Below are 12,894 nucleotides of genomic sequence, written 5' to 3'. Positions count from 1 at the left end.
TGTCCCTTCACACGGCCATTGGTTCCTGAGTGACAGGCCTGTATGACGGCTGCAGGAAAGGGGAGCTGCCGGGTTTCTTCTGGCCGACCACCTCTGCAGCGTTTGAGACTGTGCCGTTCTGGGCACAAAACCTGACCGTTTGCAACGCTGGCCTCAAGTCAGCGTTCAGGAGCACAGAGATCAGGATGGCCCACTGGTGAAGGACAGAAGTGGCAATTCTGGCTGCTGCTAACTCAGAAACGTGGGCCTTTCGGACATGCAGTTCTGCCTAAGGGCCACAAAGGTGGGCTGATCTCAAGAAACTGGATTTTGGATGCTGTCCAGTCAGAAGAACGACTACAAAATTGGGTGCTAAGTAACTCTTTGGCAAATGTGTAACTAAAGGTATGAAAAGACGTTATCTTGATAGTACTGAAGGGAGAAAAGAAAGGAATCACACTGGGCTTCATTTCACAACAAACTGCCTTACTGTCAGTAACTCTTTTAAGATTATGGCCAATACCGAAATTTTTAAGACATTAAATGAATATATAGGGATTGGCATTCGTAGTTAAGGCAATAGACTTCTGTGAGTGAGAGCGAACGTGAGCCTGTGTGTACGTTTTAGTTTGCACAGAACAGCTACAGGTGAGCTATCCCACGCTGCAAGTTGCTCACGACGAGATTCATGAGCACACTTAAGCACCTACTGCACCCGACGCCCCTCGGACTAAATCCACGTTGCCTCTGCAGCCACTGTTTTGCACACGTGTTCTCCTCACAGAAAGGCGGGAGGGTACTCCGGGAACCTCAAGGGAGCAACACCGACAGACTTCACTAAGAGCCTCCCGTGTGCCGGCCCTCCGTGAGAGCAGCTCCCAGCCCAGTCAAGGAGACACATGAGTCATCGATGACAACACAGGGGACATAGGAAAAGCCCCGGTTCTTGAGGGCTGTGGGGCACAAAGGAGGGACCCCTGGAGCAGATGTGAGAGGCTGGTGGGGTTAGGGGCCTCAGGGGGTCGTTCCTGCTATGGATTAAGGCTGCTGAGAAGGGTGGTATGGTGGCTCATTCTACATGTCAACGTGACTGGGCCATGGGATACCCAGGTAACCAGTAAACATCACTCTGGGCATCTCTGAGGGTGTTTCTGCATGGGGTTAATATTTGAATCAGTGGACTGAGTAAAGATGATCCCCACCAACGATGCACCATCCAGCCAGTAGGGGGACTGAGTGGAACAAAAAGGCCGAGGAAGGGCTGCTTGGCTGGGACATCTGTCTTCTCCTAAACTCAGACTGGGACGGAAAGCATGGGGTCCTGGTCCTCAGGCCTTCAGACTCGGGCTGGCCCACACCACCAGCCCTCCTGGTCTCCAGCTCACAGACGGCAGAGCTTGGGACTCCTTGCGCTCCAAAATCGTGTGGGCCGATTCCTCACAGTAAGTCTCTTTCTATGTGGATCTATATATCCTATTGGTTCTGTTTCTCCAGAGAAGGCTAAGGGGCCTGGTCCAGAATGAGAGGCAGTCGCTCTGTGTGGCTGGAACACGAAAGGCCAGGATCGAGAGGGAAGAGGTCAGACCCGAGTAGTCAGGAGTCAGGCCACAAAGGGGAAAGGAGGCCATGCTAAGGGTCATAGGTTTTGAAGCAGGTGGGAGACATGACCAGATTCATGGTCTGGAGACGTTCTGGCAGCAGTGGGCTGAGCAACTTGGAGGTGGCCTAGGAAGTGGGCCGGGAGGCAGGTCTGGCCGCGGTGGCAGCAGGGATGGCCAGAAGTGACAGATTTAAGGGAGCATTAGGAGTGGGGATGACAAGCCTAGGTGATTAAACATGTGGGGGGAGAACGAGGAGTGGGGGATGACTTCCTACACCCTGAGGTGGGACAGTGGGTGAAGGCAAAGAGCGATTCATCCAGAATCAGAATTTTATAACAGTGTGGTGTAGGTGATTAAGATATGATTTTGACGGCATCTGCAAGGCCCTTCCCCTCAAGTACCTCGCATAATATAAATTACACTATAATCCTAAGGGGAGATAAGTTTTACAGATTCAAATTCTCTGAAAACTGGCCTGATGAGACCACTAACCCTGCTTAAAAAACTGATGGCTTGGGCTTCCCTGGTGGCGCAATGGTTGAGAATCTGCCTGCTAATGCAGGAGACACGGGTTCGAGCCCTGGTCTGGGAGGATCCCACATGCCATGGAGCAACTGGGCCCGTGAGCCACAACTACTGAGCCTGCGCGTCTGGAGCCTGTGCTCCGCAACAAGAGAGGCCGCGACGGTGAGAGGCCCGCGCACTGCGATGAAGAGTGGCCCCCGCTTGCCACAACTAGAGAAAGCCCTCGCACAGAAACGAAGACCCAACACAGCAAAAATAAATAAATTAATAAACTCCTACCCCCAACATAAAAAAAAAAACCAAAACTGATGGCTTTCCACTATTCGCGTGGGACAAAGTCCACTCCAGCACGTCCTGCTTGCCACCTTCCTTCAGAACAGGACTCCAACGGCATAGCCCAGGCCACCCCCGGCCCCTTCCAGGCACGTGGAGCTGGTTGCTATTTCTCAAATATAACGTGCACTGTTCCCTCTGGCCGGGAGCCTCATCTCCCCTGATGGTGGGTTGAACCCACATTCATTTTTCAAGACCCAGGTCAAACGTCATCTAAATGAAGCCTTCCCCAAGCCCCGCAGGCAGACTGCTCACTCCCTCTTCTCAGTCCTTATATTCTGGACACCCCATAGCTCTCATCACCTACTGTGATAACTTGGGTCTGCTTCCTTTACTTATCCACAAGCTTCCTGAGAACAAAGAGTCCATCTCTTCCTCCCTGTGTTCCCAGGAGGAGCCAAAGAGGACACAGGAGGTGCTTATGGAGCTGACTGCACAAGAGGTCATCTCAGGCAGCCAGATGTCCGGTGACGAGCCTGGCGTGCACTCTGAGGACGGACAGCCACTCCTTCACAAGCTAAGTCTCATTCTGTGCTCCTATAGCCTCAGCAAGATGACTAATTACCTCCTGTCATAGACCTTTAGGTTGCCGTCAAAGTGAAAACCATAAATGTTAATTCTGTGAGGGCAAACAAAGGTCTACTACTTTCCCAGAAGCTCCACGTAACAGTAAATGAAGCAGATGAGTTAGAGTGGCTTAAGGACAAAGTCTCCTATGTTGCAAGATCCCCTTTAACTGCTTTCTGCAGATAAAACACACATCAACCCACTTACAGGTGAAACCCTCTGGCAGTAAGTTCCTACCTCTTGAGTGGCTTCCTAGCTCACAACAAACCCCCTTTTCTGGAAACAGGCCCCAACTGGGCGACGGGGTTGGGAAGGAGAGAGGCGTGTGGGGCAGACCCAAGCTTGCGCAGTGACTGTAAATGCAGAACCCCTGGTCACAGGGCTGAGAAGCCATGTGGTGGAGTCACAGCAGGGGCAGCAGCCCAGAGAGCCCGCCTGCTGCCTGGGCCCTAGAGCTGGCCGGCCCGTCCCCCCCACGTCTCGGCTGTTCCCCCCTTCCTTTGATTCCATGACACTCCCCCTTCTATGGGCCTATGTCAGCTCAAGTTCGTGTCTATAAAATGCACCTAAAAGAACTTGGACACCCACTTTGAGCCCTCTGGGTTCTGCATGCTCAGGCCAGGTGCCCTCCTCACATGTCTGAGCACCCAAGCTCACACCTGGGACGTCTCTCAAACAAGGCGTCTGCTTCACTTCTATGACCTTCTTGCTCAACTCGACCCTTAGCTCCTTAGGAGGCGAGGTCAAATACCTGTGTACTGTCCACACGTCTCATCTCAGCGCTTTGCTCAAGTCACTTATGATTTGCTAAAGGACACGACGATCCGCCCAGATGGGAAAAAGTCTGATAGCAGGACAGCGGCAGTGTGTGGGTCCTCGTTAATGCTGGAACCGCCTGCTGGAGAAGCCACTGTCTCAGTATGTCAACTACACGGGTCCCCCTGCTGGGGGCCTCGCTCTTGAATCTGCTGGCACAGGACGGGGTGGGGGTGGGGGAGTCCATTTTTTAATATTCTTGCCTGATGGTCTTTATAAATAACTAAATCTCTACTTTACCTAGAATGCACTCTAGTGGGACTCGCTCTTATTCCAAAAGTATAGGAATAATGGTCTAGTCTAGAGTCAATTTGGGGATTCTAAATGATTATGCCCATTCTTTCTCTAATGTACAAACAGAAACAATATTAGAGGTAAAAATTAGTAGCTTAGAAGGGTTGAGTGGTCCTGGAAGTGCAGTATACTTTCCTAGCATCATTTTTATGATGAGGGATAAGGTCAGAACAGGTAGAAATGACTAGAATTTTGCAAATGCTGACATGAAAAGCCAAACAAGAGTGACGCGGAATTTACTCCTTTACCTAGGTGATTACTGGGAGCTAATTCTAGCCTGAGTTCGAAGCTACAGCCACTGTAATCACACCACATGACTGTGTATTATTACCCTGGTGCTGAGAATCTCCTACCTCCCTGTGATACAGCTGAGAGATCACAGGAGGATCAGTTAGAGACGGAGGCTTGAGAGCTAGATCCACTCAGCGGTGGAACCTTAGGGAAGTCACCTCCTTGTCTATGGAAACCATCTACCGATGGGGCTGCGGAGGTGGTGATCTTTAGCTGAAAGCAGCATCAGGATCTGCTGTTTGACTCTATGGGAAAGAAACAAAAAGTGCTAGAATCTGCTGTCAGGAGAGGCCTGTGGGACAGTTCAGTAGTGAAACCCTCTGAGACAGAGAAAAGGATGGATAAAGAGTGGTGAGGGGAGGAGAAAGGGAGAGGGGAGCTCTTCCCCAGAGCATGCGTGAGAAAAGGAACAGTGGGGAGGCCTGTCAGGCTGGGCAGGAGGGCAATCTCAGCTCGCCTTGAGATGATACCCACACAGCACAGGGCCTGGATATAAGTCTCGGGACAAGCACATAGCACTCCCCTGGCTAAGTCTTCTGGTCCAGTCCAAGTGGTTTGCCATGGGGCTGCATCATGTGTGTGTTTAGCTCAACTAGAGCAAGTGGCAAAAAAAAGAAAAAAAAAAAGCATTACACATCACATGGTGTGGGCAGTTCCAACTGCATCCACCAATGAGTGTGTGCCCAGAGTGGAGTTGGGGGTGAGAGGGGGTACTGGGGACCCTGTGTGCCTCTTAAAGAGGGAACAGCTCTCTGAGCCAAGAGGAATTCTAGTGTTGAGAGAAACATATGGCTTGTAAAACCCAGTCCCTACACAAAAACTAGCTACTCTGCTGGGTGTTCAGCTGCAGAAACTGAGTGCTGTTCCAAAGTCAGGATGCAAGCTGGCTGTTCCGGTGCCCTTCTGGGGGGCTTTCCAGTGAGCCTGGTAACATGTCCTCTGTGACCCCCGGGACTCTGTCTCTAGCAGATGCTGTGAGCTTCCCTGCCTCCCTCCCGGCTTGTGCTCAGGCCATTCCTCCCACAAGGCTGCCCTTCCCGCTCCTCTCCGCCGACCGAGAATCCTCAGCATCCTTCGTTGCCCCCAGGCCGACCAGCTTCTGAAGGCGGTCTCCAGTCACCTAGTACAAGCCACGCACTTGGCTGACTCATCCCTTTGGTGACTTGTCACTTACTACCTTACAGTAAATTTTCACATGCTGGTTCACAATCTTCATTTAAAGGTTGTTATTAACTTTACCCAAAGCAATGCCTTTGATCACTAATCTGGAACACACCTCGAGAGCAGCGATCCCCCCACACCCAGAACAGTGATCGGTGAATAAATTCATCGGCTCGAGCCTGCGGCTAGGAGCACAGGCTCCGGGTCAGTGCACAGGCTTGCGACCTCCTGACCTCGGGCAGGTCATCGAGACTCAAGAAGAGAACACAAACCCCATTCGCTTCACTCATGACCAATCATCTATCAAGTGTGCACTTACAAATGCTGATGGAAGGAAAAGGACGCCGAGCTCATAGGAGCGGATCATCAACTGGGCACCGTTCTTCTCTAACGCTCCCCAGGCGGCCTTGGACAGATTGGCGCTGCGGGGACAAGGACAGGGAGAGGATTGACTCAGTGAGGCATTTTAGCGCGGGTCAAACTCCCACAGCTGCGAGAGTGACGGTCAACGCCCGAGAGCCGCAATCATGTCCATTCAGCTTCTAGCAGAGTCCTGCATTTTGGGAAATGGAATGTAAATCCTGCTGTGCTATAATTCTCAAGATTTGTCCAACTGATTGGTGAGAATGTAAATTGATACAGCCACTATGGAGAACAGTATGGAGGTTCCTTAAAAAACTAAAAATAGAACTACCATACGACCCAGCAATCCCACTACTGGGCATATACCCTGAGAAAGCCATAATTCAAAAAGAGTCATGTACCACAATGTTCACTGCAGCTCTATTTACAATAGCCAGGACATGGAAGCAACCTAAGTGTCCATCAACAGGTGAATGGATAAAGAAGATGTGGCACATATATACAATGGAATATTACTCAGCCGTAAAAGGGAACGAAACTGAGTTATTTGTAGTGAGGTGGATGGACCTAGAGACTGTCATACAGAGTGAAGTAAGTCAGAAAGAGAAAAACAAATACTGTATGCTAATACATATATATGGAAGCTAAAAAAAAAAAATATATATATATATGGTTCTGAAGAACTTAAGGGCAGAACAGGAATAAAGATGCAGATATAGGGAATGGACTTGACACGGAGAGGGGGAAGGAAAAGCTGAGATGAAGTGAGATAGTGGCATGGACATATATACACTACCAAATGTAAAACAGATAGCTAGTGGGAAGCAGCTGTATAGCACAGGGAGATTAGCTTGGTACTTTGTGACCACCTAGAGGGGTGGGATAGGGAGGGTGGGAGGGAGACACAAGAGGGAGGGGATATGGGGATATATGTATACTTATAGCTGATTCACGTTGTTATACAGCAGCAACTAACACAATTATACTCCCATAAAGATGTTAAAAAAAAAAGATTTATCCAACTGCTAATTAGAGATAGCTTCACCCTGACCTGCGTTTTCCCCTGAGGGCAGCTATTAAAATAATTATCATTCCTTAGAAAGACCCCCACCCCAAAACCCCTTTCCTTTTCACGACCCTGATGTAGCCCTAGACAGGAGATCTCATTTTGTTGTATATAAAAGTAGCACTTAAGAAAAAAAACTATGTGAAGGAAATGCAAATCAAAACCACAATGAGCTACCACCTCACACCTGTCAATGGCTATCATTAAAAAGACCACAAACAAATGTAGGCGAGGATGTGGAGAAAAGGGAACCCTGGTGCAGAGTTAGTGGGAATGTAAACTGATGCAGGCACTATGGAAACAATATGGAGGTTCCTCAAATAACTAGAAATAGAACTACCATGTGATCCAGCAATCCCACTCTGGGGTATATATTCTAAGAAAACAAAAACACTAATTTGAAAAGATACATGCACTCCCATGTTCACAGTAGCATTATTTACAATGGTCAAGATATGGAAGCAACCTAAGTGCCCATCACAGATGAATGGATAAAGAAGATGTGGTATATATTAGCGGTCCCCAACCTTTTTGGCACCAGGGACCAGTTTCGTGGAAGACAATTTTTCCATGGACCAGGGGTGGGGTGTGGGGGGGTTGATTTCAGGATGATTCAAGTGCGTTACATTTATTGTGTGCTTTATTTCTATTATTATTACATTGTAATATCTAATGAAATAATTACACAACTCACTATAATGCTGACAGGAGGCAGAGCTCAGGCGGTAACGCGAGCAGTGCGGAGCGGCAACTGTAAATACAGATGAAGCTTCGCGCGCTTGCCCGCCACTCACCTCCTGCTGTGCGGCCGGGTTCCTAACAGGCCACAGACTGGTACCAGTCCACGGCCCGGGGGTTGGGGACCCCTCATATAACACACACACACACACACACACACAAGAATATTACTCAGTCATGAAAAATTGCCATCGGTAACAACATGGATGGACATGGAGGGTATTATGCTTATGAAGTCAGACAGAAAAATACTGTATGTTACCACTTATACATGGAAGTTAAAAGATAAACAACTATAAATATAACAAAACAGAAAGAGACTCACAGATACAGAGAACAAACTAGTGGTTACAGTGCGGAGAGGGAAGTGGGGGGCAAGACAGAAGTGGGGGATTAAGAGGTACCACCTACTGTGTACAAAATACACAGGTCACAAGGATATATTGTATAACACAGGGAATAGAGTCAATATTTTATAAAAACTATAAATGGAGTATAATCTATAAAAATACTGAATCACTATATTGTATACCTGAAATTAATATTATAAATAAACTATACTTTAATTTAAAAAAACCTCTGTCAATATAATCTTACAGAGTAGTATCTTAAGCTTCACATTCCCTTTTCTGCCTTTGGTTTTGGCCAGGGAGTGCTAATTTCTACTTTCAATCAAAAGAAAACAGCTCCAAGGGCACTAGATTGGTACTTGTATCCAGAAAGAAACAGTGCCTTTAGATTCATGTTTTATGTGGACAAAGAGTTGTAGATACGGCTGAAAATCACACGATGCAGTGGGAGGAAGAGGCTTGGACCTGACCGGAGGCACCAAGATGCGAGCAGGATGCCCAGGAGCAGAGATGAAACAGCTCCGAGGCATCTTTAGAAACTCTCTCCTGCAGCAAATCAGGCCGAGAGCTCTCATCCATCCATTAATCAGCGTAAACTCACTGGGACCATTTGTTTCAATTAGGCTCACCCAAATTCTATCTCATTTTTAGAATGGAGAGTAAAACCTCAGCTATTTAGACCCTTAAAGCCTGACTCTGTGGATAACAGAAAGATTCATTAAAGATTCATTCACTGGGGCATCAACCACTCTCCTGAGCCAAGGGCTGGGACTGCTGTCGTGGGGATCGAAGTCAAGGAGAAACAGGCGTCAGTGAGGTGAAAAGAACGATCTCTGCTCAGCATTCTATGGGAACAGACAAGGAGTATGCAAATCAGAGCTAAGGAAGCTCTTAAAGCAATTAAGCTACAACTTCAAAAAAAAAAAATAAGGGTATTCACAGACCTCCCTACCTTCTTAAATGGACCACACTGAGGACAGGGGACCTTTCTTTGATGCCCAAGAGCCACAATCATGAACATCACTATCAGTGATGTGTCACAAAGACATACAATGCAGAGGAAGTGGGAAGTTGACAATAAAGTGATATTACGACTCTAGAAAAACAGCCTGCTTTTATTTCTCTCGCCTGTTAGTAACATAAAGTGACTGCCTGGGCCGAGACACAGGTTTAATGGCAAAACCAATCAGTGAGCGTGAGGTGGAAGCCGTCTTCCTATGAATAATTTTTCCAGCTTTCTAGATTATCGCCTTCCCGGTAACTCCCTCAACTTGTCGGCAGAACATTATAGGCGAGAGGCACTTTCCGGAAGGCTTATTCTCACTCTTCCCTCACTAGTCACGTTTTCCTCAACATCCCAAGATCTGAGGGCTTATTCCAAGGTAAAGATCAATGAAGATCATGAGAACATCTCCTCAGACGGTTTCCTGCAACTCTCCTTTGTATTTGGCTTCTAAGAGAATTCTAAGCATCTGGAACCTTAAACTCTATCCTGAATAATGAGACTAAAAGTCTCTTGTAGGCTGTCTAGGTGATAAATTTTTATTCCTTGAAATAGCATCTTTGATACTTCTTTACACTCTGAATACACTTTGGATCACTGGTGCGCAGGGCGGCCAGCACGTGGGGTATATATTTGCAGGCTCTGACCCGCCTGCTGTGTGTGTGGATGGGCATCCGCCAGTGTCTGGCAGAGGCACGGTGGCACCACAGGGCTGTTTATGACAAGCTTGTTTACTCCTGAAACGCCAAAGGAGTTCCAGCTTCTCGTCTTCTCCATCCAGGAGCCACATCTACTGCCTGTCCTGGCTTCTTGCTGTGGCCACTACCACCCCTCAAGCTCAGTTCTCCATGACTTCTATCCCCTGCTGGCCTGAGCTGCTTCTCCCCCCAGTGCTGCACTTTCATTCTGGGTACTGGATGTGCTTCATCACCTAAGAGCGCTGGGGTCTGAACTGACTTTGCATTCTCTGGGGTATCGAACATTTGTAAGTTGGAGAACTTCAGAGGGTGATTCTGGATGTCCCGTGTTGTACTGTCCATCAGAAACTCTGCCCAAGCCTTTAAGAAAGTAATGGTGAATAAAACAGTGGCTTCTGGGGGATGGAGGTGTGTATTAGTCACGGTTCAACCAGAGAAGCAGAACCATTCTGCGTGTGTGTGAAATATACAATGTATGTAATTTACAAGAATTTGACATCAGGAAAGTAGCTGTGAGAGCCAGTAAAGCAGTCTGTGCTTTCCTGGCTCTCACAGCCAGGAAAGTAGCTGTGAGAGCCAGTAAAGCCAGTTGCTGTCTTTGCCCTAGAGCCGCACCTTGAGGTCTGCAGGGTGGACAGAAGCCAGAGGATGCATACACAGTGGAGGACAAGCCAGAACCACAGGCAACGAGATGAAGCCACATATACAGGCTCAAACCATGTCTTTTCGTGCTGCCTCTGGCATTGAGGGTAGGGTGTCCTGCAGAAGCCGGGCCCTCACCAGAGCTAAACGCACATACCTGGCGAGGTCCAGGGTTAGAGAAGTTGCAGCAGGACCAGGAGAAAACGCGGCAATGCAGGGCCAGCTGCCACCTCATGCCAAGAAGGTGAGCCAGCCCAAGGTGACAATGTGTGGGTTATCGACAGTGCCCTTCGCATCTGCCCTCTAATCCCCACAAGAATCTCCTTTGGGGCCCATCCTAACCAGAAACATACAAGAAAACTAACCGGAAACGTAGGAGAAAAGGGACTCTGCAAAATGTGGTTCAGCCCTGGTCCAGCCCAGAAAAGGGACTCTGCAAAATGTGTAAAACTGACACGTTACAAAGCCTCCACAGGGTGGGATGTTTTTTTCCTGAGCCCCTGCTAAGCTGACCAACGGTCAGTTATTCAACTGGGCAGTTTATGGGCCCCTTAATGACCAGGAGCTCGGCTGTGGTCAGTTCTCTGCCATGGCCTGCAGAGCATGGCTGTAACTAGAGATCTGACCTCAGCCCACACTATGGGAATTTTGTCCCACAGTTTAAAGTTTTAAGAGTAAATTCAAACTAATAATGTATAACAGAGAATTCCTGAAAGAAAGCTCAGTAAAGCACAGGAATGCCACATAAGGGACACGGTGAAGAAAGGAAGGCCAATGCTGAGAACAGCTCCCTGGACCCCAAATCAGGAAAGAGGGTATCGCCCACAAAGACACCCAAAGGCACTCCTCTTCCTCCCAGGCCTTAGCTTCTCGTCTCTAGAATGAGGGATTTCAGCCGATGAGGCCAAAATTCCCTTTCTAGACAACAGTCTACAATGACTAGAGATGTCCACACTCGCCTCTAACTAACTCAGTCCCTCCACCTACACACTCCAACCGTGAAGATAAAATCCACGATAACGTGTTGGGAAAACAGCCACGCAAGAAAGGAGAAGGGAGCAAGGAAGGTGATCTCTGGGCCGACCCTGCAACGGCATCTGAAAGCTTAACATGTCATAGCAGCAGCAGCAGGAGCCATTACCTCCAACCCCAGCCTGAGCACTGGAGCGGCTGACGGAGTTTACTTCTAAGATTCTGTTGCAAGATGTCTGAATCCCTGAGGATGACTGCTGCTTCGGGAAATGCGTCCTTTGATACAGCACTTCTTTCACGGTTGGTACCTGATGTTGGCAGTGGCTGCCCAGAGCGCAGAGATGCCTAACAGACCGAGCTTTTAGCCACGCATCCTGGAGGACGGGGGTGGAGGAGCAGATGCTCTCACAGACAGATGCAATAAACAGAACGTTGACAGTGGACGTGAGAGAGGATGGAGATGGAGCAGCTGGGGTGACGAGGAGGGAAAACGATCAACTCGAGCTCGTGCTGCTGTCACCCTGTCCTCAAACCCCACAGCTGCGTGCCTGTCTCTCTCTCTCTCTCACACACACACACACACACACACACACACACACACACACACACGACACTGTGAGTCACCTTCCCCTTTGCATTTGCTGTAGGTTTTCCTGTATTGTGCTTGGGCTCTGTTTCTTTTTATGTACTGAAAAACTATTTTTGAGGAAGACAGAAGATGTTCTCACTGCAAAGGATGTGAGTTGTATCTAGGTACATGCAAGGAAAGAATCTTTAATTTTGATGGATTCTGCCAAATTTCTCTCTAAAACTATGTCTTAATTCTGCCAATTATCCACTTTTAAATTGTCACTTGTCTTTTTTATTGATATACAGTGCGCATTAGTTTCCCACTGCTCTTACAAATTGCCACAAATTTACTGGCTTGGAACAACACAAATCTTTGGTCTTACACTTCTGGAGGTCAGAGTCTGGAATGGGTCTTGCTAGGCTAAAACAAGGTGTTGGCAGCTTCCCTTTCTTCCCCTCCAAACCTGTTGTCTGCCTTCCACTCAAATAATATTCTTCACTGCCAAACCTCATGGGCTTCTAGACCAGTGGTTCTCAACTGGGGGTGATTTTGCCCCTCGGGGACATTTAGCAATGTCTGGGGACATTTTCTAGAGGCCAGGGACGCAGCGAGATACCCAACAATGCACAGGACGGCCCCGTAACAAAGAACGACCCGGCCCCAGATGTTCAGGAGTGCCGCGGCTGAGCTACCGCTGTAGACCTCTCTGCTGTGCTGATGTGGCTGTCTCCTCCTCCCCTGCCTCTGGTTTCCTTGGCTTTCCCTCCACTTGACTATTCTGGTTCTCTCCCAGCTCTCTGACTCAGCTTCTCTCAGATGTGCTGCTCTTTCCACCCCGAACCGTACCCTCTAAATTTCTGCTCTGCCCTTGGTTCCTCTCTCTTCCCTCCCACAGGGACTTTCCCACTCACCAGCTGCAACCGT

At 48.5% G+C, this 12,894-nt stretch overlaps 1 protein-coding gene across 5 annotated transcripts in view; it reads right to left on the bottom strand.

Moving 5' to 3' along the window:
• Window positions 1-12,894, bottom strand: part of TDP1 (tyrosyl-DNA phosphodiesterase 1) — an 85,379-nt gene that overhangs the window by 20,775 nt on the left and 51,710 nt on the right. For 3 of the 5 annotated variants that reach the window (XR_009563184.2, XM_060295177.1, XM_030883600.2), the window contains exon 14: window positions 5,887-5,989. The exons of 1 other annotated variant lie outside the window; for it this stretch is intronic. Coding sequence is in view for 2 of the 4 variants with exons in the window: in XM_060295177.1 (XP_060151160.1) it covers window positions 5,887-5,989 (103 nt within the window). In the remaining 2 variants the exon portion in view is untranslated. Of the gene's footprint in view, window positions 1-5,886; window positions 5,990-12,894 lie in introns of those variants that run through there. One more of the 5 variants, XM_060295181.1, reaches the window with a different exon arrangement.

This window comes from Globicephala melas, chromosome 2, assembly GCF_963455315.2.
Source record: "Globicephala melas chromosome 2, mGloMel1.2, whole genome shotgun sequence".
Classification (NCBI taxonomy): Eukaryota; Metazoa; Chordata; class Mammalia; order Artiodactyla; family Delphinidae; genus Globicephala; species Globicephala melas.
The sequence above is the reverse complement of the archived record's forward strand: the minus strand, read 5'-3'. Positions and strand labels throughout refer to the sequence as shown.